The sequence below is a fragment of the Zonotrichia leucophrys genome, chromosome Z (genome assembly GCF_028769735.1).
Source record: "Zonotrichia leucophrys gambelii isolate GWCS_2022_RI chromosome Z, RI_Zleu_2.0, whole genome shotgun sequence".
Classification (NCBI taxonomy): domain Eukaryota; kingdom Metazoa; phylum Chordata; class Aves; order Passeriformes; family Passerellidae; genus Zonotrichia; species Zonotrichia leucophrys.
In genome coordinates, this window is record NC_088200.1 from 11,798,173 (window position 1) to 11,824,048 (window position 25,876).

The following is a 25,876-nucleotide window of genomic DNA, read 5'->3' on the forward strand; positions in this document are numbered from 1 at the left end:
TTTCCTGAACCAGCTGAGGTGGCCTTACTCTTTATCTGGCCTTTTGGCCGCTCCTGGCTTAACCTCCTCTGGTCTGTGTAACTCTACAGTCATCTGGGTCAAACCTTCTTATATGTGCACTTCCTTGTTATGTCTTAAGACCTAAAAATGCTCTAAGAAATTGAAATTTCTGATTGAAATAGTGTTTTCACTAAATCTTTTCATGAGATTTCTGAGTAAGTTTTTCTGATTGAATTGACATTGCAATGAGCACACCAACCAACTGGGTTGTCTTGAGAAGATGGTTTACATAAGAATAAATACAAGAAGATAAGAGTAAACTGTGAATTTAATTAGTGTGTTTCATTGGTTGTTGGGTTGTTTGGTTTTTCTGATTAGTTGGAGTTTTTTTGGTTTTTCTTTAAAGACTTTATAATAAAGTGGTAACACTAATTAAATATTGAGATCAGAGTAGAAAACTGAAATCATCAATGCCCTTACAGTACTTCATGTAACTACAAAAATTTTGCATTTCCTTTTTTTTTATCAATGCTTTTGGCTCTAGGAGAAGGGTGCCATAATGTAATAAAGAGCTTAATATTCTGGAGTGTTTAGATAGTCCAGTTATGGGTATGTGAGTGGGGATGTGTGCTTCTTTGTGTGAATTTAAGAATTAAAAAATTCAGAAGTGTTCCCTGTGTTTTAAATCTAGTTGTTGGGTTTTCTTTCTTAATCTCGTAAGAGAGTAAGGGGGTGTCCACATTTGTGTGTTTGTGCCTCATGAAATGATTATAAAGTATTTCCTCTTTTCTAAAAACAGTTTTGAACCAGCTGCCTCTTCCATCACCTTTACCTGCTACCACAACAAAAAGCCTGCTTTTCAATGGACGGATAGCTGAAGAGGTGAACTGCCTTCTGGCTTGCAGGGATGAAAATCTGGTTTCACAGCTCGTCCACAGTCTCAATCAGGTGTCAACAGATCACATGTATGTATTTTGAACTTCTACATCAGATCGCCATCCTTACTCCTTGAAATGAAAATTTACTGGATTGAGAAAGATGTTTGTGAGAATATGAAAATTAGAATGTGCAGGTTTTTCCTTAGGCTTGCTTAGTAAGTGGTCGCAATATAAGAGTCAGATGTTTCATTCAGACAATGTTAATAATTGTCCATCAGCCCTTACACCTAACTGTGGAGTTATTTTACAGATCTAACGCTTATTCCCTTCTTGGTAGGTTAGAGTGCAGACTTTATGGTGTTGATCGGGCAATACTAATTTGCATTCAGTATCAGTCACTAATGCACACAGACAAATTGCATACCCAAGAAAAATTTTGACACCTGATTAGGTGTCAGTTCTGATTAGGTATTGAACTTAAGTAGTTTAGCAACTGAGCCATTAAGTATGCTAATGTGTTCTCTTTTTGTTATTTTTTTTATTTCTCCCTGGTGTCCCTTGAATTGTTTTATGTTGACAATACTGTCGTTTCCTTAACTGTTTTGTTCAAATGGAAGTAGCTTTTAAAAGTCCTCAAAGCATACAAGAAGTGAGTGCACAGATGCATTTATAGAAAATCCATTACATTTCTTTATGGTTCACAGGGAATCCTGTGATCTCAAAGATATGCCAATTTCCCCTTTTCAAAGTAAAAAGATTTTCAGAGCATTGGGTTGAAACCTGAATGTTACAGTTAGCTGAATGTTATACATTGATACATATGTTATTTTCACTCCTACAGCAATATGTTCTTGGTGTTATGCCAAAGTGCTCTTTTGTAGAGATGACCACAATATAAAAATGTGCCTAAGATACTTCGTATGAGAATCTTAAACTGACAGCCACATATATGTAAGAGCTTAGTAACAGAAAATAATTGGGAGGACTTGCAGGAATATTTCTTCTGCCATTCCTTAAGGAAGAGGGTGAAAAAAACTAGAGGCAGGAAGCAGTGCTTTGCAGACTTGATTTTTCATATATTTTAACAGTAAATTGTCTTCTTTCATTTTGGTTTTGGTTTTTTTTTTGGTTTTTTTGGTTTTTGTTTCTTTTTACTTGACTCATAGTTTCTTATAATTTGAAAATGCATTTGCCTCTTTATTTGCTTACTTCCACAATTCCAGAGAGTTGAAAGATAACCTTGGCAGTGATGATCCAGAAGGAGATATACCAGTCTTGCTGCAGGCTATTCTGGCAAGGAATCCTAATGTTTTCAGGGAGAAAAGCATGCAAAACAGATACGGGGTACAAAGCGGTAAGGATTTTTGATTATCTATTGATTAATTTTATGTTATTCTGTAAATCTAGGGGACTGATACTAACCACAAATATATATGGAGCACAGTGGTTGTATTTATGCCTTGCCTTGTGTTTGATAGTGATTTAAAGCTATGTACCTTAACATCTTTTAAGAGCAATTGTATAGTAAAAAGATGGAAAATAAAAGCTACCAGGTATTATTCTAAAAAATGTTTCATTTCACCTCAAAGTGTAATCTCTAGAATAAGTAATTGGATTTTATTTTGAAACAATGTTATTTTGAATTTTTTATGCTTTCATATGTTCATATGTTTGTCTTGGTAAATAATTGAAGTTGAAAACATATGTATTGATCTTACTGAAAATCTATATGATTCTAGTGTATCACTGCAGTGAGAGTTCTTAACCATTCTGGAGTAAGGAATAAGGTTGACTGAGGCATCCTTAATAGTTCCTCCGTGCCATTCCTAATCTTAGTAACTTGTGCTGCCCTACAGCTCTAACCTATTTATGCATTTTGGGAGACTAAAATCTTATGCATCTTTCCATAAATGTCAGTTACTTCAATAATGTTTTTACATTTATGCAAGAACTCAAGTGCTCTTCTGCGTGTAAAAGGAAAAAATTTAACACATGCACTTTTTAATAAGAATATGTATCTCACTGAAAAATCACCTGTTGTTGAGCCATCCTAGTTAAAGCATGTATACGGCTGTAGTACAGTTTAGTTGTACAAGATTTTTTTATGTAACTTGTAACTTGAGTTATGTTTTTATGAAGAGCATTCTTTTCCATTTGGTAGGAATGCTAAAATGGATTTATGCATATCACTTTTTTAGAAGAAGAAAAATTGTTGTAAGACTGGGAGTAATATGTAGGGAATCTCATTCTAGTAATGTTTCTGCAAGGATGGTGTTTTCTGTGCTATGTAGTAATATGACAACAATGTAAAAAGTAAAACATACTGTAGTGCTAAATGGCCACAGACTAATTTCAAATCCATTACAGACCCAGTGTTTGGGGCTTGTTTTTACTTCTTTTTCATTACATCATTATCACCTATATAGGTACCTGTCTGGAAACTTTGGAAAACCTGTTTTTTTGTTGTTGGGGAGTGTTTAGTTTAGTTTTGGGTTTTTTTCTTTCTTTTTTTCTGTTAAATTACCTGGACTGGGCCTTCCATGTCTTGCCCCTGCCGTCTAAAAGAGAGATAGAGAGGTGAGAGCTTTCCATCATAGATTTGAGTTAATTAGGGGATTTTTTTAAATTGCATTAGAAAATTAATTATATGTTTTCTGTCATTCGTTTAACCCAGAAACTACCACATTTGTGATTAAAAGCATGTTTTAAATTAGGGAGGAGAAAACAAATAGATATATTTTTTTAAGTCCTTAAAAAGAGCACTCTGTACTTTAACCACAAAATTGAAACTTTGTCTGTATAGTTGTCTTGATTTAGGGCAAACTGGGGAGAAAACCTCTAAGGGGTTCCTTTAGAAAGCAGATTTAAGCAGCCCCTCTTCTAACTGGTTTGGGAAAAGATTTCTTTGCAGAAGAGTGGAAAAAACCTGTTTATTTAACAGGCAAAGTATTCACTAACATAAAGAATGAACAATATTAAACAATAAAATTTCTTGCTGCTTTGAAGAAGTGACAAACCCAGAAAGTTCCCTTAGTGGACTGTAGCTTGGCTTGCTTTGTTTTCTATTAGTCTGTCCGGCAGTGGATCCAGTGTCTTAGGCCCCGGTGGGTTTTGTGGGTTTTTTGGGTTTTTAGTCTAGAGTAGGTTTGAACAGATCTAAGAAAACGAAAAACATAGTCTAGGGAACTTTTATGCCTTAGCTAGATAAAAACTGACTGAAAGCAAAGGAGAGCTCTGTCCTGCTGTCTGTTTGTGTTGCAGATAGCATAGTCTAGGAGAGAGGGATGCAGGGGAGCAAGTGCAGTTTCTGATAACAAACTGTGCTTCTTTTCTCTCCTCTTTTGCTCTCAGAATCAGTCTTAAAGGTGCAAAACTTATTTCTGGGCTAAGCACATGAATGGGGATACAAGCACCATAAAGTCACCATAGGACATTCTATTCCTTATCTCTATATTGTTAGCTTAGTACTAAAACTAGCATATATTCTAACTTTATAATCACATACATTATACAATACATATATACATATAGTATGTAGCTATATCTAGACAATGGCAGTAATATTTAGTAAACAGTGATATTTGCATATGGTTCTTACTTAATAATCAGATCTCCCTGAGGTACACATTGTGTTGTTTCATCTTTCTGAGTTATCTACTATGTGTAACTTGGTTTTTGAGCAAAGGTAACTCTATGACTGCATTTGTTTGTACTTGAGGCAGAACTGATCTTTATTGTCTTTTCTAACAAACCTCTGACGTGCATCACTGGGACTTTGTTTCTGTCTACTATATGCAGTGGCTCAGATTGGGCAGGGCCTGCTTGGTTGGTGGAACTTGAGGTATTAACTAATTAGGTGGCCTTTGCTAGATGTTGCTTTTAATTTTTGGAAGATCTTTTACTCAGTGTTTTTGAGGTGGTTTTTGACAGTCTATTGTACACTTTTATTTTGCTTGTAGCTGGTGTGTGGTAGGGGATATGATATACTCACTTAATGCCATGTTTTTTAGTCTAGGTGTTGATAAGGCTGTTTTTGAAAGGAGTCCTGTTGTCTGATTTAATTTTTTTAGGGGTACTATGCCTTTAAAAGATTTGTTTCTTAAGGCTTAGAATGGTGTTACAGGCTGTAGCATGGGACACAGGGTAGGTGTCCAGCCATCCTGTGGTGGCTTTTATTATTGTGATCACATAGTGCTTACCTTGGCGGGTCTGGGGCAGTGTGATGTAGTTAATTTGCCAGGCCTACCTGTGCTTCTATTTGGACTACTGCCTGCCATATTATAGGGGTTTTAGCTGCTTGGTTTGTTTGATCACAGTGCACGTCTTATAGTCATGAATAACTTGAGAAATACTGTTTATGGTTAAATTTACTCCTTGGTCTTGTGCCTACTTATAAGAGGCACGTTTACCTTGATGACTTGAGGCATCATTAGCCTCGTTAGCTAGGAACAGCTCTCTCTTGTGTTGTGAATTTAAGTCTGTTTTTGACACTTTCATTTTTGCAGCCTGATTTACCTGTTGATTGTTTGGTGCTCCTCATTAGCTTTACTCTTGGGGATATGGGCATTTACATGGCAGACTTTTATAGGTAGTTTCTCTATTTTGGTAGTAATGTCTTTTTACTCTTTAGCAGCCTAAATTGGTTTTCTTTTACGCTGTTAATTGGCTTTTTTTTCTAACTATCCCCACTGAGTATTGGCTACTTCTGTGAATTAAGTGTAGAGGTAGAGCTTTGGCTATTTCTCCCTTTTAGCAGTGTCTAGGGCTAGTTGAATGGCTTTGAGTTTAATGAGTTGGCTTGATCTACCTTTTCCTTTAGTAGATTTTGTGACTTGTTGTGTTGGGTTCTATACAGCTGCTTTTTAATTTCATTTCATCCTTACAATGCAACAGGAACTATTAGTAAAAACAGCATAATGTGTTTCTGCTGCCGGCAGTTGGTTGTATGGTGGAGCTTCTTTAGCCTGTGTCATTTCTTGTTTCTCTTCATTAGTGAGACTAAAGTTTCCACTTTTAGGCCAATTTGTAATGATCTCAAAAATCCCAGGGTGATTTAGGTTTCTAATATTGGTGTGCTGTATGATTAGAGCACTATACTTGTTCTCTGTGGCTTTGGTAGCATGGTGGATAGAGGTAACTTCTGTTTTGATCATCTACCTTAGCACTGGTAGTCAGGGCCCCAGGAGTTGTGTTTTAGTGCCGACTACTTTTGAGGTGGTTTGGACTCGGCCGTAGGCCGCTAAAAGTTTTTGCTTTGATGGAGTGTAGTTGGCTTTAGACCCTCTGTGGCTTCAACTTTAAAATCTTAGTTGTTGACTTTCAGTCTTACTAGGCACTTTCTGCTAAAGGCTCTAGGGCAGACCATGGCTTCCAGCTGTAGAGTAGAGCACATTCTTTATATCTGGTCTTGTCTTGGCTGGGGTAAGGGCTATTGCATGAGTGATTTTCTGCTTGATCTGGGTGAAGGCTTGTTGTTGTTTAGGGCTCCCCTGGAAAGCCCTAAGTTCTTCTTGTGGGTGACCAGGTAGAGAGGGCTTACAATCTGGTTGTGTTTAGGAATATGCCTTCTCTAAAAACTTAGGGCACTTAAGAAAGCTTGTATTTCTTTTGTGTTGGTGAAGACATTGCTGTGATCTTGTTGATGATATCAGTGGGAATTTGACACAGTCTATCTTGCTACTTTACTCTCAGGAACTGGATCTTTTGAGCAGATCCCTTAACTTTGCTTTTTTTGACAGTGAAACTGGCTTTTAGAAGAATTTGAATGATTTTTTTCTCCTTTTTCAAACATTTCTGCTGCTGTGCTCTCCTACACAGTGATGTCATCAATGTATTGCAGATGTTCTGGAGCTTTACCCTTTTCTAATGTAGCTTTGATCAGTCCACGGCAGATGGTAGGACTGTGCTTTCACCCCGGGGGCAGTCAGTTCTAGGTGTACTGCATTCCCTTTTATGTGAAGATAAACCGAGGCCTGCATTCTGTTGTTAAAGGAATAGAAAAAATAGTGGCATACCATTTCACAGCCTTGGACTCCAGCTGGTACTGGAGCTCTAATGTGTCTGGCATATAGTACTCAATAGTGGAGTCACTTAGTTTAAGGCATGATAGTTCATAGTCAGTCTCCATTCTCCTTCAGGTTGGCATATAGGTTAAATGAGCTGTTGAAAGGTGAGTGGGTTTTTGCTGATCACTCTTCAGCTCTTTGGCTTACAGATTATGTTATGGATGGGAATCACATAGTTGTTTTGTACTGCCAGCAGTGCGCTGTCAAAGCGGCAATTGGTACTCATTGCTCTTCTCCCTTCAGAAGTCTTATTGCAGCTGGGTTTTCTGATAGTCCAGGCAAGGTGTTCAGTTGTTTGACGCTCTCTGTTTTAACAGCTGCTATCTTAAACACCCACCTGAGTCCCTTTGGGATTTTTAAATACTCACTTTGGAGGAAATCTTTGTGTAAAATGCATGGGGCTTTTGGGCTAGTCACAGTAGCATGTTTCTTACACTCATTTCCAGTCAGGCTTATATTAGCTTCTACTAAAGTCAAGTCTTGTGACGACCCTGTCACACCAGCAATAGAAATAGATTTTGCTCCCCCATGTCTCAATGGGATTAATGTGCACTGTTGTTGACTAAGGCTTCATATTTTTGTGGTTTTCATGTGCTAGGCCAATGAATTCACACAGTCTTAAAAATATTATTTTCTCTACTCTCTACCTGGTTAAAGGCAGAGCCCCTCTAATCTTGGTTATCCTTTTTTCCTCAAGTGTATGTCTTGGAGGTTTTTAAGGGGATTAGACACGTCATTATCATCATACCTGGTAGTTTGGCTACAGGCTACTGGAGCTGCTTCTTTTTTGGTGGAACTTCTTCTCTGAGTCTTGCTGTCTTTTCATTTAAGCACCAGTCGTGCCAGAGCAGTAGATTTTCCATCCTATCTCCTCATGTTTTCTCCACAATCACATGGGAAAAACCACAGCTCAGTTCATGGGGTGTAGCTTCTCTCCCTATCTGAGGGACATCTGCGTTTGATACTAGAGCTTCTGATCTGTACTGCTGAGATTTGGAGAAAGCCCTCTTTCTTTTCTTCTCTAATCTCATCTCTGGGTTTCTCGTGATTCTCCTCTATCTTATCTTCTAAGTTCTGCAGACATGTTTTCACAGCTGCGATTCTGGCATGTGTTGGGCCATGTACAGCATCTGCATGTGCTTGGAGCTTCTTTGCCATATCAAGCACAGTCTCCTCCCTGTTACCCCACTTCATTATTGCTGAAGCAGGAGCGTATTTTTGTAGCCTAAGTCATGTAAGTTTTTGGCACGTCACAGATGTACATGTTACCAAGTCTGGATTTAAAGTGTTTAGGTCATCTGAGAAGACCGTTTTTGTCACTGCCATTTCTCTCAAGCATTGAATCCCTTCTTCTGTGGTCTTCCACGGGGTTTGCTGCATATAGAGATTGTCCTTATGCAGGTATCTTTGTGCCCAGAGCCTGTGAGGGTTAGCCCCCCTCATCATTCCTTGGTCAATGACAGGATCAAGTGACGGGGATCCCAAATGCCTCACTTCAGTACTATCCAGAATTGCAGCCTTGCCTGCCGCATCACAAAGATAGACTAACCAACTAATTACAGATTCATCAGGTCATTAAGTGTAATATTTTCTTAGGCTATGAAGGTTCTTCAGGGAAAAGGACTCAAAAGTAACTTTTGATCTTGAGTCAGTTGCTTTGACTTTTGATTTTGTGTCAGTAGCTTTGACTCTGACTTGTGTCAGGAATTGGCACTGAGGGTCCTTCTCCCAGATCATCATCATCAATCACTGCCCAATCAGTTTTGCTTGTGTGCTTCTTTCCTGCGGCGACTGCCAGTGGCTTAGGCTCACTGTCTGGTTTAGCTACAACCTGGGGTGTTGGCTGTAGCCTGAGTGACTGGGGTAGCTGCTGATTCATCTCCCTGCCCCTCACCGGTATCTGCTGCCCTACAGTATCTAGTGGCTTGTGATAAGCATAGGCCAGGGCCCAGCTTATTGCAATGATCTTTTTTTCCTTCAAGTCATTATGGCAGTTCTCTTCCAGATATTTCCCCACATTGTCTGGGTTCTGAATTTGTTAATATGAAAATTCTTAGTCTGGGGGATCAGAAAATTCCTTCAGGATTGGGCCCATTCTCTCCTATTTTCTACACCAGGATCTGTTTCTGGGTCAGGGGTCTCGTTAACTCCTTTGGACATCTCAGCCTCCATTCTAGAGGAGCTGTAGACCATATAGAGGAAGCTTACTAAAGTAAATATTAGGAAGGTGGTCCCTTTAACATTCAGGGGAAACGGAACATTCTGAAAAAGTGAGTTAAGATATTCAAAGGAGAAGAAGGAAAGGGAATGCTGAAAATCCTCATCCCCTGCTCTTCTTCTAAGAAACTGGGTGCAGTTACCAGTGAGCTCCCAAAACATGCTGCTGGAACTAGAATGCAGGGTAGGACGAAGAAACCATACTTGTCTTAAATAGACTCTAGTATCTTTGTAAACTCCCTATAAATCATTATCACTGAACCCAGTGCAATAACTGTTCTAATCCATGCCCTCTACTGTAAAAACTCTGTGTTAGGGACAATACTGGAGCTATTTCCAGATAAGAGCCTAAGGACTAGAAAGGTATTAAAACTTTAAAAAGCCTGGGGACTAGAAACAAGTAAAGGCTTCCACCCAGAGAGACATCATGAATTCAAGCAACATAGCTACTGATTACTTTATCTCGATACAGTGAAAGTGCAACTAAAATGCAGCCAGGACAGGCTTTTTCCACTTTCTCATGCTTCACTTTGAGTGCCAAAAAAATGTATTTGTCCTGGTTTAGGGCAAATTTCAGAGAAAACCTCTAAAGGGGTTCCTTTAGAAAGCAGATTCAAACAGTGCTCCTGCCCACCTGGTTTGGGAAAGGACTTTGGAGAAAAGTGGAAAAAACCTGTTTATTTAACATGCAAAGCATTCACCAGCACTAAAAATGAACTCACTGCTCTGAAGAGATGACAAACTCAGAGAGTTCCCTTCGTGGGCTGTAGCTCAGCTCACTCAGTCTCTTGTCAGTCCCTGCCGTGCTGGAATGCAGCATCCTAGGCCTGGTCGGCCCCAGATGTGAGCTCCTGGTGCCATTCTGGATGTTCACTCTAGAGTAAGTTTGAACAGTTCCAAGAAAAAGAAAAGGCACAGTCAAGGTACTTCTGTGCATCACCTAGCTACAAACTGACTAAAAGGAAAGGAGAGCTCTGTCTAGCTGTCTGTCTGTGCTGCAGAAAACACAGTCCAGGAGAAGGATGCAGGGGAGCAAGTGCAGTTTCTGATAACAAACTATGCACTTCTTCTCTCCTCTGAACAAACTGTGCGCTTCTTCTCTCCTCTGAACAAACTGTGCGCTTCTTCTCTCCCCCATTTGCTCTAGGAACAAGTCTTAAGGGTGCAAAACTTATTTCTGGGCTAAACAGATGAATGGGGATACAAGTATCATGAAGTCACTTGAGGACAATAGTTCATGCTGATATGGTTACATTATGTCAGCTTTCTGTACAGGAATGTTACTTGTTTGGCTGAAATGTTGTACCTAGCTGTGTTGAGAGTGGCAGTAAGAGGCGAGGGGGCAGCGGGCATGCTGGGTGCTCCTTCCAGCATAAAAAATCCCCGAGATTTCATGTTCATGTGCCTCTGTGTGAGGCAACCAGCATCCATTTAAACAAATTTTGTGGAAGTTGAGGAGTCCCTGTCTGTTACTCCGGACACTGAAATGTACTTATATTGAAGTATCGAAATACCTAACTTTTTTAACACAACACAGGACTTTAACTCCTGTTCAGGCCCAGTATTAGTGTGCTATAGTATTAGTAGTACATGGAATGCAGAATTTGCCACCTACTGGGAGGTAGTAATGGCTTAATTCCCGCAGGATTATTTCTGTCTCTGATGGAGAAAGTAGAGGAGAAAAGAGGGTGACAGGGAAGGTTTCTGAAGGTTCTTAAGGTTTCTGAAAATAGTTTTGCATGTGTGATTATTGTAGTAATTGAAATTGGTGTTAGCAACTGTAGGATTAACAAATCTTCCAACATTTTCATACTGAGGACTTTTGTCTAACTGTCTAAAATACTTGTACTATTAATGAACTTCTACCTAAGGCTATAGATCACTTGCTGTAGTTTCCCAAGACACTGTGTGTTCATGAGTTCCAACACTTTTTTAACTGTAAGATATTAAATTCTGTCACTAAAATAACTGCAAGTTCATTTACATTTTTGTGTTTCTGTGTCACTTTGTCATGTAGTTGTTAGGATATTCTTTATTCCTGTATTGAAGAGAGGAAAAAAAAGTTTCCCTTAAATTCCCCTTTATAATGATGTAAGTCAGAATAGAATAGAATGTTTCAGTTGCAAGTGACCTACTATGATTATCTAACCCAGCCACCTGACAATTTCAGGGCTGACTGAAAGTTCAGTCAAATTCAGGGCATTGTCCAAATGCCTCTTAAATTAGCTAGTTTCAAGAACATTGATACATGTGGCTTCCCTGCTGATTCAGCACCTAAACTTCCGCCACACGAGTATGGTTATCTACTAGATGTAGGAGTCACAGTTGGGATATTGGTTTTACTTTGCAACTGAAATATTTCAGCACCTTCTTTGATGACATTCCCTCTAAGCTTAATGGAGATGGAATAGAAAGCTTTTGTCTCTGGGTAGAAAGAGACCACTGAATATGTTACTGGAGCAATGAGAATATCTTGCAGCACTCAACCCAGAGTGACTGATTGTTATGCTTGCTCCAACAACTGAAGATAAGTTTTCTGTGTTCTTCTGACTTGTGAATCTGCAAAGTCTTTTGCTTATTGGCACGACAAGTATTGTGCACACCAACCTGGGGTGCAGAATATATGACCTGGTTTAAAATGTTTCTCTTTACTAGTAGATTTTAAGTTAGGAAGTTCTAAGGAAGAGATGAAGAAACTACTGTTAATATTGTAGCTGAATTAACATAACTTTGGAGGACACTTTTTTATGTAATGATGTAAAATGGACATCATACATGAATTCAGTAATTTCTAATTTTTTTATAAATTAGGTATTAGTTGTGGGTAGATGATCCTAATGTCAACAAATTTTATAATGTCATTAAAGTTCATGATCTCATTGTATGTAATAAATTCGGAAATTAGATATTTCATTGATTGAAAAGGAAATATGTGTATAGTAATGCTGCTATCTCTTTTTTTTAATAGGGATGATGATGTCACAGTTTAATATTTCTCAGAATTCCATGCGTGGTAGTCCTGCATCTTCAAATTATCAACAAACCACTATCTCACATAGCCCTTCCAGGTAATCCTTTCTTTTAAGTGGGATGGGAGGGGTGTGAACTACAAGTCGTTGCTACACTGACAGCCAATTCTTGTTGCAAATATGTAAGTGAAAGATGGTCAGTGTCATAAAAAATTTGGCATTTGTCTGATGGCAGGGTAAATGTTTTCAGGTGTAAAGAGACATCTTTCTGTAAGTGAGCTAATCCCTGTATTCTAAGGATTCATGATGAATTCTCCTCTCTCTCACTCCGTCCCATAATTTGGCCAGACTTTCTTTCCTGCCTAAGGAGTCCCTCTGCCTCCTGTTACCCTCTGGTTGTCTTCTACCCATATCAGAGGCTGAAGCTGGTGGTAAGAGGATAGGACAGAATAGGCTGGTGTGTTCCAGCTTGTCCCAGTTCTGGTTTAGCAGAATTGTAGGAAAGAAGATTACTAAAAGCATAGAGTACTACTGTAACAGTTATGCAAAAGGCTTCTTGCAGAAAGATAGGCTCAGTAGTTTAGCCAATCTTCCAGCAGACTCCTTATCAGATTTCTGGGTTTTTAAGTTTTTCAGCATTTGCAAGTAGCATTTACCTATAATTTAGGTTATTATTAATATATTAAAATACTCTGGATGAGAGGAGAGAGTTCTGCTTGTAGTTTCAACCCAGATACTGGGCTTTAACAGGTCCCATCTTCAGTTATTAGATATCATTATTAAAATAAACTGCCTTCAGGTTTCACTTCAAGTTACTGTAACTGGCAAATGAAATGTTCTGTGTCTTCACAACAACCAACACACTTTTAAACTTTAATGTCTAAAAAGGTTGTTTGAGCTGTGAATATTACAATGAATAGTACAAAGTTCTCTTGAAATCCCTGCAAAATCCTTATGTTAAATACTTTGCTGTTTCTTTCTGTGGAAGCTTACCTTCGTGGAGTTCCTGTTTAGAACTTGGGGTTGTGATAGCTCGTAATGTACTTTCTGATGTATTTATTTGGTTATTTTAATTTTGAGAAACTCATATAAGAATGTAAGTAATAATGCGCATGTATTATTGTCTCAATGTTATCTGTATGGCTTCTTATCAGTAAAATGAGTCTAAGAAAGCCAGCGAAAGAGAAAGTTGTGTTCAGTGGACTTGCCTACAACATTTCTTTATCTTGACAGTGTAGCTCTGTTAGATGGAGTTATTTGGAACCTTACTGAAAAGTAAAGAAAGAGTAAATGGCTCCTTGTTAATCCTAATGACCAAGTTGATTAAAACTTTTGCTGTTGCTTTCGTTCAAACTTCTGAGATTAACTTTAGGAAATTGCAGATCTGATTTCCATACATATTTGAGTCATTGCTTCCCTTCCCTAGATGGAGGTCTTATGAAAGCTTTCTATTTATTATCTTCTGACTCTTCAGTAACATGGGCCATTAGGAAAGTATAGATAGCTCAAAATACTCCTTTTGAAGGAAGTACTCAATTGTGTTGGAGGCTTTTTTTAATCTTAAAGAAATTTTCATCTTCCGAAGGTATAATTTCCAAAAGAAATAATGAATTTGGCTATAGTTGCTATTCCAAATTTTAAAAAGTTTTTTGCAATTTTTTTTCTTTTTAGTCGGTTTGTGCCACCACAGACAAGCTCTGGTAACAGATTTTTGGCACAACAGAACAGTCCAGTGCCTAGTCCATATGCTCCTCAAAGCCCTGCAGGATATATGCCATATTCACATCCTCCAAGTTACACAGCTCATCCTCAAATGCAGCAAGGTAAGTCTGTGATGTTTAGTTTATTCACCTTGTTCAATACTTTCATGTGCACATTTCATGGATTTCTAATTTCTTTGAAGGAATCACATGCTTAAGGCAAATCTTTGAGGCTGGTATATTTTAAGCTTTGATTTTTTTTGCAGGAAAAAGTGGTGGTATCTACTTAATTTAAAAAAATTAAACAGAAGAAGAAAAAATAAAGCACGTTAATGTAGCAACGCTCCCCTATTTGTGTCAAATTTGCACTGTTGCCCTGTATATGTGACTATGAATATAATCTGAACTACCCAAAACCTGTATTTGTTAGCCGTGAGCATCACTTACGTGTACTAGGGAAAATCTCATTTCTGCTAATGAAAAGTTAAGTTTTCTTAACTTTAGAATACCTAAAGTTAACTTTAGAGATTTTCTAGCCTACTCGCCCTTTTTAGTGTTAGATTAATTCTAAGTTGGCCAGAATTATGCTCAAGGTGTGCAGTAACTGGCAAAGATGACCTTCAGAACAGATGGTTTTTTGTTCTTCCCTTGTCTGAAAACAATCCTGAACACATGACCAGTATTAAGGTCTTTGGGGCGTTTTTTTTCTTGGTAAGTAGAATTCTACTGGATTCTTTTAAATATTTTTTTCATAAAGTTTAACATTGTGCTTAGAATATATATATAGCTGTTTTATATATAATGTTATATGTCTCATGAATACCTTGTAAGTTCCTAAGGTGGTGAATTCAAGTTACATAGAAGTAAACAAAATTTTCTGTCATCAGTAAGGAAGATACTTACTCTAATTAGAATAGATATGGAGAAAAATTTGGCTAATTTGTACATGGAATTAATATTTTAAATCCTTTTGAAAAATCTTAGATAATGTGTTTTTAATCAAGATACTTGTAGCAAGTTGGATTCTTGTTCTGATTCCAGATCTCTTGCATCCAACGTTTTAATATCCACTGTTTGGGTGTTTTCTCTGAATCTTTTCAAGTTCATGACTGCGTGACTGTATCTATAGAGTTAATTTTTTTGTATTCCAGCTTCCGTATCCAGTCCCATTGTCACAGCTGGGATGAGGAATCTCCATGAAAATAAAGTTTCAAGTCAGTTGCCTGGAAATTCAGCTAATCATCATGCTGATAATTCTAGACATGGCTCAAATGAAGACTACCTACAGATGGTGCACAGACTCAGTAGTGATGTATGTAACCTAATCAATTTATTATGATAAAGCAGATATTTACTATGATAAAGCAAGTGTGTGTTTAACTACCTTAGAAGTCAGATATTTTATGATGCTGTTGAGGAATAAAACCATTGAAGATAAATTTCAATTTCAGATGTGTAGACTCATTTGAAAATTCACAGATTATGAAAACATAATACATCCTCATTGGCTGGTCTAATTGGAGAAATGCTAGACATAGAAAGTAGTAAGTGATGTAAACTAGCATTTTTATCAATTTGTGCACTTTCTTAATGGTGCATATGTGTTGCCTGTGCTTTATTTGTAATTATAGCTTTTTGCATCTCTGTATGAATAATAATGTTGCGGTCTTTTGTACTTTGGAGAAGACCTTTGTGAATGAGTATTTTAAGAATCATAAAACTCAAGAACTTAAATTATTTTTATTCATTTTAGGATTTTGTGGCTTTAAAGCATAGCGCTTACATAAATATTTTGCTTCATATACAAAACATAAAGCATAATTGCTTTAATACATCATGTTTCTCTGAAATACAAAATCAGCAAGTATCCCCTTAATGTACCCTTAATGTGTCACTACACATTCACTCAATTTAAGGGTGATTTTTGGTAAACTTGGGCGCTTTCCTAGAATATAATTCATCATTTGTTGAAGCTCCAAACTGAGCAAGTGTAAATGCACGTTTCTGAAAATTTATCAGCTGTGGTAGGAATGACATCTCTACCCAAAATGTCATATACCTGCTCATTCTGTTTAATTAATTTAGAAGAAATTGTCTTTGCCTTTTGACAATTGTTAATTTTCAATATAGGTGTGTTTCTGAGATTTATCACAAGTCAAAGAAAAGTCAAAGTTAGGGAAAAAAATATCAGTTTCATAATTTTAGTGCAGTAGCTAAATGACTAACTCACTAGGATATCAGTTCAGTTTCACTTAAAATAGCATCATATATTTTTGATACGGAATTCACTTTATTGTGGTGGTCTGAATATGAAACTCCTTTGCCCATGAGAATTTCCTCAGAAGGCAACAACTCTTTTTGCAAAAAATAAAAAAAAGGTGCTCTTGCAAAACATATTTATAATTAACACAACAGTGTAAGTTCAGGTTTATTGCGCTGTGAATGAGAAGAATCTAATATAGTTCTGTACTAAGTGCCCATAGGTGGTAAAACTGATGAAATCTGATTTCTTATGGATTTGTGTTCTTGGGGTTGTAATCACCTTAAGTCCATAAACTTCAAACTCTCTCCTTTTTGCAGTGCCATCTACCCCTTCAGAAGGCACAGTCTAGTCTGTGGCTGCACACATGGAATTTGGCTGTTTGGCCGTTGTCAGAGTGTGATTGTCCATCTGTGCAGGCTGCTATCTCCTTGAAGTACCAATTTTGTTTTCTATCTCACTACTGGATGCTGATTTCTTTAAACAGACATGTAAAAATATAATTACAATTAAACCTTTTATTCTGTTATTTGGGTTAATATTGGTCAAAAGGTTAAAAAGTATTTATCTCACAGATGATTCAGATTAAAAAAATAAAGGAAAGAAATGGCTATGTGAAAAAATTGCCTGTATAGAGATATCTCAAGAAGAGCTACATTAGAATGTTAACTGCTAAAGTAACCAATTTGATTAGGAAACATGAAATAACTGTAGAACTTCTTTGGAGAATTTGTTCATTTATATCGCTGTACCTTTTGGAAGAATAAAATTATTAGAATTTGTTTGTAATTATAGAAATTTTCTCTTCATAGATACAGAATTTGCCAGCTTTTCTTTGCCCCAACCATTCTCATAGATGCTGTATAAAAAACAGTAGTTGAAGTGGGAAATAACCATTCTATAGTTGAAGTTTAGTTAGGACGCTGCGTGAATGAGTAGTTGTGACCAGCAGAGGGCTCCACAAAAGCATTGGAAAAACCCCTGTGAAACTCTGAATAGAGATTGGAGTAGTGCGTTTCGCATTTTTACATAAGGATAGTGTGGGGGCAAAAAGTACTCATTTACATTGCTAAAAGTAGGGCATGGACATAATTACATTGCAATTAGTATTATATTATGAAGAAGTTTGTCAGAAATTATTCATTGCTTTGGAGCAGGTTGGGGAAGTGCTTCATTTTGCCATTGAGTGGTTTCCTGTTTAACTCTTCCAAGCTAAAATCACTCCAGCTGTGTTTTACATGAGACTAACCCAGCTGCTGTGATGGGACTGGTAGAGATTCTGTTCAGTCCTGGCTTCCCTCTGCTGAGGATACAGATACAAGTGTTACATTGTTAAACTATAAGAGCCAGATAGCGTTCTAGATAATCTTTTAAGATTAAGATTAATTTTTAAAGGGTAGATTATGTAAAAACTAGAGTTTTAAAAATCTACATTTTATACTCTATTTCTTTCAAATGGTACTGTATATAGGTCATGCATGTGCTCATACTTGCAACAAAAAATTCTAAATGGAATCCTAGTGTAAACCCACAAGTTCTTGTCTAGCTAGAATACATACATAAAGATTTTGTGTGTGTGTGTCTGTTCTAGTTATATATTCCTTTTATGTCTGATTGGAGCATTGCTTATATTATAGTCTAATAGCAGTCTGAATTACAAAGATTTTCATGGAAGTGACTCTTTTTCTAGTATTTCTTGTGTGCTTTTTGGCCCAATCCATTGTATCAATTTATGTACTTATTTCAGTTTTTATTTTAACGGATCTTTATGTTCATATGTTAACTTTTTTTATCATTCTCACTTTAGGATGGCGATCCTTCAATAAGGAATGCTGCGTCTTTTTCCTTGAGATCACCACAGTCAGTCTGCTCTCCAGCTGGAAGTGATGGAGCCCTTAAAGGTAGTCTAGCAGTCATGTCAATTTATATTTCCCAGTTTTAAAGAACAGAGAAATTAGAGAATTCAAAGAATTCAGTTTTTCCTCCTGAGTTTTGTATTTAACTAGTACTACAGACTATGGCATTATGTTTTTGGTGCAAAATTATTTTGAGCCCTGATCTAGAAGAAATTTCTGATGGTCTGACAATTAACCAATCATCCTTCAAAATAAAGCTCACATTCATGGAGGACAGAAGGATTTAAAATCCTTTCCAATCTGAGAATTAAATCCTTTTTAAGAATTCAGTTGCTTTACATAAGAAAAGTTTTAAAGGCAGCATTACGAGTATTGAAGCCTTAACCAGCTCAAAAGTGTTTTAATATGCAGCACTTGTCTTAATTACAATAATGAAATATTAAAAATATAAAAATAAATTAACTCAATACACATAGCATAAATGAAGGCTGAAAACCTTGGCTGTGGAGAGATTTAGGGTGAACTGTCTGTCAGTTGAGAGGAAACAGAAAAAAATAATTCTTTATACTAAAATCCACTTGGTAAGGTAGGAGTTGGGACATATCCTTGTTAATTTTCTTTTTCAGTGATTGTACATTTACAGGGCAGTAATTGAAAGAGGTTGCCAGGAGATTATCAGGGAGATCTGAATCAGTCTTTTCACTGCTTTGGAAGAAGGATGAAATACAATGAACTTAAATTTAAATAAGGGTTCTAACTAGGTCTAAGGAAAAACTTTTTCACTATCAGGACAGTCAAGTAGTGGAAAGGGATGCCCATAGAATCTGTGAATTTTCTGTCTTTGGGGGTTTTCAGAGTCAGGTTGGATAAAGCCTGACATAATGTGTCCCTGCCTTACCCTGCTTTGAGCATGAGGATGAACTAAACATCTCCTGAGGTCCCTTCCTAACTGAATTATCCTGTGGTTCAGGTGGCAAGTGAGAAGTATGTGTATGCCAGGAGCTTCAGTATTTCAGGACGTCTTGTTCTAAAGGACTTCCCATAAGACTCGTGTAAATGTGGTGATTTTTCATTCTTTGTCAAGTTTGTAGGTTTGACAAGGTTGTGGATCTAAGTTAGCCCACTCATATATGTGATTACCACTCAGTCAGACAATATTTGATTTTTTTTTTGTTTAAGTTGCTGCTGTTTCAATTGGCTGTCTCAGAACCCAGTTTTGAAGGGATAGTTTTTCAAGACTATTTCTGAAAACAGACTGATTGTATAGTTCAGATTGTAATGTTTCAGCATTAGCATTTAAACTGCAAGATCTTTCTGATTTATCTCTATGTTGACTTTACTTTTGCCTTTGATAAATTGCACAACTCAAATACTGCTTCTAATGGTGTTGACATTTTGTCATCATTAAGACATTTATGATCCCTGATTGAGAGAAACAATTCTTGGTGCTCCATCTAGTATTTTAGAAATGCATGGAAGAGTTGTAAATAATTTCAGTGTTATTAAGAACATGGGATCCTCTACAGGAAATTTTTGGCCTATGATTTGTAGTGAAAGTTGGGATGAATAAAAGTATTTATGCTGAGCTTTTTGTTGCTCTCTTATTAGTCCCTGAAAGTTTGGTTAGCAGGTCACAAACCTTGATAAAGAAAAATGTACAAAATACTTACCATTTGTCTGGAAGGACAAGAAGAATGGCAAAAGGTGTAACTAATCATAATCAGAGGGAGATATCAGGAAGGTTGTTATAATGCCAGAGCTTTCTCATAGAACATAGAGGTTTGAGACATTTACCAAAGGTTACAAGACTTCTGGAGAAATGGAGACCATGATTGCACAGTCTTGAATTACCTTCACACTGAATGTAGCTGTCTATGTGACAGAATCTAAATGAGGAAGAAGTTTTGTTTGCAGCATAGGCCAGTATTTGAGAGATGACAGGACTTACTTTTGTGGTTTGGGTGGTTGTTAATTTAGTCAGTGGAGTAAAATTTCACTGTCTTTGTTCACTTCTGCTTCACTAAAGGTACAAGAGCAGCTGAAGTTTAATCCAAATTTTTTTTAGTTTTAGCTATGGAAACATCATAATGCCTCCCTTTTCAATTTGTCACCTTGCCAGTGGATGACTTTTTAAGAACTCATTCTGTGAATAGAGTATGGAGTATCATGGAGTGTTTTCCTCTTGTTGACCTCATGAAATATCCCCTGGATTCCATTACTGAAGATTGATTACTTATCTGAATATTTTATCCATTTGCTCTACTTTCCTAGTGCTATGCAACCTCACATTTTATTTTAATTCTTAATTTTTTCTTGAGGAAATCTCTAAAGAGTTGGATAAAGGAAAGGCTTCCATAATGTTTTTAGTCCGCTGCTTTACGAAGAGGTGTGTTCATATAATTTCCAGTCCTGTTTCCACACTGTTGTCTAAATCCTTAGGAAAACATCTGTAAGGACTAGCAACAACTCTTACAAAATTATGTAATTTTGCACTCTTTTTCACAAATATGTTGTATTCCTTCTAGAAATTGTTAATGAATATTCAATTATTTTCTGAATAATTTGGAAAAATCCCATCTCTTTTCTTAGGACTTTATGGAATTTCACCAGTCAGATTGCACTACATTTGATCTCTGAATATAGAATAGATAAGAAGAATTAGAGATCTTCTCAAATCTATAGTGTAGACTTCAGTACTCTCTCTTCAATGCTACTTGTGAAGAAAAAATGCCACCTTCCTTTCTCTCTTTCAAAAGAATGGCAGAAGAACTTTATTTAAGTTTTTTTTTTTTTAATAGTACCAAAATAAACATTCATTCCTGTTTCTTCCTTCAAGTCTAAATTTTTTTATGCAGGGAGGCTCTGAATACTCCCATTCTCAGGTAGAGCAGCCAAAGCTTGAGTTTTTCATGAGGCATTTCAAACTCTGGGTAGAGTGGTGGGACTCTTCTCTGAAAACTATTGGAAGAGGATATGGAAAGTGAATACAATCTGTCCCTAAAAACTTCTCAAATGTATGTTCTTTGTCTCTTATATGCTATCCCTTTAGGTTTGAATTTTAAATTAAGTTATGCTCTTTGAAAATAAGTGTCATTGTTGTCTGCTAATCAAAATAAGTAGCATTTTCTTTGTATCTAATGCAAAATTCCTCTAGTAAAGTTTCCAGGGGAAGATTCTAGGATTTTAGAAAAAGCTGTAGGAAAGGATTTGAGGTCTTGCCATCTTTTTACACTCATGTTGGCTGAGCTGTAGCAATACTACTCTCAGTAACTTCCATATATTTTAAAATGGCAGTAATAGAGTTTCCTTGGCTTTGCCATAGAAGTTATTCAAATTCTTAGTGTCAGAAAGCTCTTAAGGCTTAACCTGAATAATTTTTGTTGCAGTTAGTCATGATGCTCCATTACTTCTTTCCAATGGACAAAGAAAAACAGAACGCGTCCTTTTTTTTTACATCAGACATTTGCATATCAAAGAACATTATCATGTCTTTCACTAATCTAATCTACCAACTGAACAGCACAGTTTCTTTACCTTTACATAAATCATCATTTCTGAGCTTCCAGTTGTCTTTGATGTTTTTAACTGACTTTTAATTGGTCTGCATATGTCTTCATGTTCTACTGTCCTAAGTCACAGATACATCTCTATTTGAAGATTTGCATGAATTGTCAGGAAAGTACTGAAGACTACTTTGTGTGATACTACTGTTGTATATGGGAGTATAGCTGCTCTTTGCTGATAGCTCAGATTTATACTGTAAGTTGTTTTAAGCATACTACTGTATTTCTATAGAGCTTTTCTATCTTCCTCTTATGAAGGTTTGCAATTCACAGATAAAAAAAGAAGTTTGTGCTTCTTGTCACAATTTGTTTTGTTTCAGAAAGTTATTCAAAATAGTCAAGAAAACTTTTTATTCTATTTTTAAAAGCAGGGGTTGGCCTCTTAAAAAGTTAAAAGCAGTAATGATATTTAGATTAATAAAATAGTTTCTAATTCTTTTACGTGAGAAGATATTAATGACAAATATTTTAAACCATTGTTATGACAGTGCTCTGGAAAGCTGCACTTGTTTACCTATACTCACTAATTTTTATTAAGAGAAATTAAATTTGTGTGAACATAGCTTCACAACAGCGTTTACAATAATCAACAAATTTTTGTCTAGATTACAGTAGATTAACACTCTTCAGCTTGTTAGTGAAATTATTATGAGAAGCTATATAGAAAGCCATGCTAGAGTCCAGATATGGCACTTAAATCTCTTCAATATTTGATCATACTTATTCTTAACAAATTCCTTTGGAATACCATTTCTTCATTATCTCAGTTCTTACAGAAGAATTGTTCTCATGTGTAGTTAAATCATACTGACTGTGTGTTATACTCTGGGTGCCTACCCATGATGGCTTTTGCCATCTTTTTGAAGGAATTGTTCTTCTCTTTTTGAGTCCACTGGAGGCACAAATTCTCAAAGTGATTATTACCAATTTTGAGACTGCTTTAGCCAGAGTTTCAGGGTGAATTTGTGTGAAATTTTTTATGATGAATTTTTATGAAAACTCCTATGTTATGTGAAGGTGGTAAGTGAGATCATTAAGTAAGTAAGGATAAAAAGAAAAAAAAAGACACACTTCATTTGCACGTTTTAACTGCCGTCTCTTGAAATCTGTTGGCAATAGTGTGTTCCTTAGGTTCTATAATCACAAAATTCCTAGGTTTTCCAACAGACATGTATCATTGTGACAATGTGAATACTTCTCCTCACTTCCCCAACTTCTGCCCTCAGGAACTTGTTTACAGTGTAATTACTCATATGTAAAATCTTAATTCACATGCAGCACATAAACATTTCTTAAAGCCTCTCTTCTCAAAGGCTTTTCCAGTAAAATGTCTGGAATATTGTGTTTTGGTTTATACACCAATTTGGTACCTATTTAAATCATGTTAGGAGTGTAGAAGATCACTTTCCTATGGATTTCAAAAAGCGCTTGAACATTCTTGAAGTTTTTCTCCAATGTGCTACGAACCAAATCTTAAATATTAGTCTTCATTTGTTCTCTAGAAGTTTTTCCAGCTTTCATGCTTAGAGAATGACACTTCTAGCGAAACAGGATGTAGGATGGTTGAAAGGCTTTTGTCAACATCTGAGAACCTTTGCTTACAATGGAGTTAAAGGAATAATGAGGTACTGTTTCATGGGACCCTTTGGAACTTGTTATTGTACAAGTATAAAGATAATAATTTTTTAATACTGAAAAGCATGTGAGTTCTAACTTCCTGATAACCCTAGTAAATGCTTTTAAACCATGTGGATCACAACAGAAGAGAGTGTGATCAGTGGTGTGGCTTTGCTGCATCATCTTTGAAAGGCAAGTGATGTGAAGAGGCTTAGAGATCATCAGAGGAGGTATCATGAAAACTTAAAGAAGTTGTGAGTATTGTGGTGTGATTAGGAAATACAGAAAAAACCATAAGTTGGAGATGTCAGTGATATGTGCAGTCTCCTGGACAGAAGTTTCTTTGTTTGCTGTCCAAGCTAGTGATACACAATGAGCAAGTAGAGCTAGGGTGAGCAAACCAGAAGTGAATTCAAAACTTCACATTTTAAAGATGACTAAGTCTCTGTCAATGTAATTTAATTATTTTCACAGTTGATTGCATTATATAGGATTTGAGAAGATATGGTTCAAGAATCACAGAAAAAATTGTTTGCAAATTGCTATAGCAGTTAATAAAACTTCTTCCATGCTTAGTGCCATCTACTACTAGGAACCAATAGAAGAGCTAAGAAATGTAGAGAACCAGCCCTAGGTTTATAATGGGTGGTCAGAATGACTGTTGCTGAAAGACTAGAGAGGTATTGTTGATGGTTGTGTTTGTTGTCTGTAGAGACCTCATTTCCTATGATGGTACCTGCTTCTCAGCTATATTTGGTGTTATCTGGTTGACTCTTAATATTTGCAGGTTAGTAACAGTACAGTGACCCTCCTGAATCAGGGGAGAACCTCCTTTTAACTTGCCTGCTATATAAAGAGAGCATGCACAAAGTTCTTTTAATGATACTATCTGTGGAAAATCAGCTACAGAAAGAAGATTTATTTTTCTCCTGAATTACTGCCCAGCCCTAGATTTAGACTCAAAAATTGTCTAAATATTTCTTTATTCTAAAATAAGAAATTTGGTTATTTCCAAAAGATAGTTTCTGAAGATTTATGTATTATTTACTTCATTGACAGCATTTTGTAGAAATGATTGTCAATGAATTGTCAAACCTTGTCAATCTTGGAATCTCAACTGGTTTAGCAAAATCATTGTAACTGTCTGTGTATTATTTAAGTTTTGGCTTTTTTTTTTTCTGTTGTCTAGTCTTGGTAAAGATCCTTATTCTTAGACATATAATGGCCCAAGACTTCTCCCATAGGAAATACTCCAGACTGACTCCACCATTAATAGGCAAAACTCCCTCTGTATAATGGCTATAGTTTTCATAGAATTATTGAGGTTGAAAAGATGTCCAAGATGATCTGTTCCAACCTTCAAAGAAAAACCATCGTATGTCAACTAAACCCTAGCACCCCGTGCCATGTCCAGTCATTTCTTGAACACCTCCAGAAATGGTGACAGCCCACCTCCCTGGTCAACCCATTCCAATGTCTACCCATCCTTTCAGTGAAGAAATTCTTCCTGATGTCCAGCCTGAATCTCCTCTAGTGCAGTTTGAGGCTTTTTCTTCTAGTTGCCTGGGAAAATAGACTGATCCTCCACCTGGCCACAACATCCTTTCAGGTGGTTGTAGAGAGTGATAAAGTCTCCCTGAACCTCCTTTTTTCTAGGATAAAGACCCCCAGATCCCTCAGCCACTCCTTGCTGGACTTGTGCTCCAGCTGTCTTCCCCCTCTCTGGTCATGCTCCAGCACCTCAGTGTCTTTCTTGTAGTGAGGGGTCCAGAACTGATCGAACCATTCCAGATGTGTCTTCACCAGTGCTGAGTACAGGGGAGCAATCACTGCCTTGGTCCTGCTGAAGTCTCAGAATGTGCTGTGTGTCCATTGTGTGATATCTGTTCAAAACTGCTAAGGTTTGTGGTAGGGTGAAACTGTTCTAGAATGCTTCATATTTTTCGGTTTTTTTCACCTCCATACATAGGCATTGTAGCTTCTGAGCCTTGTTGTCAGAGGCTTAACCATCATTAAACATCTCAGAAATATGTGAAGTTATTGCTGGAACATGTTGTTTTAAAATGCAGCTTATAGGCCTTACAATCAAAACATTGCAAGAATTTCCTTTAGGAGGAAGATATTTTCAAATACTTATTCGTAGTGCTGCCTAGGAGAGGCAAAACTTTACTTTGGTTTCTTCATTTACTGGATTCTAAGACTGTTCAATGGAATGCAGTGAAATCCTTCTGGCCTCCTCAAGTCTATTCAAAGATAAAAAGAGCTACTTTATCCGTTGCTGCAGTCTTACTTTTCAACATGAGAAATGCCAAGTAATGCCAAATCAGATATTGTCATATTTATCTAGAAAGTTAGGACAAGAGAGAATAAAGTCTGTCCCCTGTGTTTAGATGTGTAACTATGAAAAATAGTAAGTGTTCCATTGTTGCAACTTCAAAATTATTCATTTAAGGGAGAAATCAAGATTAGATGTCTGTAATATCTCATTGAAAAGTTCTGAGTTGCCTCTGCTATTTGTAGAAATATCCTGCAGCTTCCTGAGTGGTAGTCATTACCATAAAAGAAATTAGTAGCTAAGGATTCCTGCTACACATTACATTCAATATTTCAAATTACCCAAAGAAATGGTAGTTGTGGGGAGGAGCATAACGAGAATAGGAATCTGTTGAAAAACAAGGGAGAAATCTTCTTAGGGTGTAGTGAGAACTTTGGTACTGGTGGTTGGGTGTGGTATCTGATTTGAGAAAGGGA

At 36.7% G+C, this 25,876-nt stretch overlaps 1 protein-coding gene across 2 annotated transcripts in view; it reads left to right on the forward strand.

Annotated features, from left to right (window-relative positions):
* The window catches only part of LOC135459281 (nipped-B-like protein), a 154,705-nt gene that overhangs the window by 48,319 nt on the left and 80,510 nt on the right, over positions 1–25,876 (forward strand). For both annotated transcript variants that reach the window (XM_064735066.1, XM_064735065.1), the window contains exons 3-8: positions 800–965; positions 2,102–2,232; positions 12,129–12,228; positions 13,801–13,952; positions 14,981–15,141; positions 17,897–17,990. In XM_064735066.1, the coding sequence (XP_064591136.1) occupies positions 800–965; positions 2,102–2,232; positions 12,129–12,228; positions 13,801–13,952; positions 14,981–15,141; positions 17,897–17,990 (804 nt within the window). The remainder of the gene's footprint in view (positions 1–799; positions 966–2,101; positions 2,233–12,128; positions 12,229–13,800; positions 13,953–14,980; positions 15,142–17,896; positions 17,991–25,876) is intronic.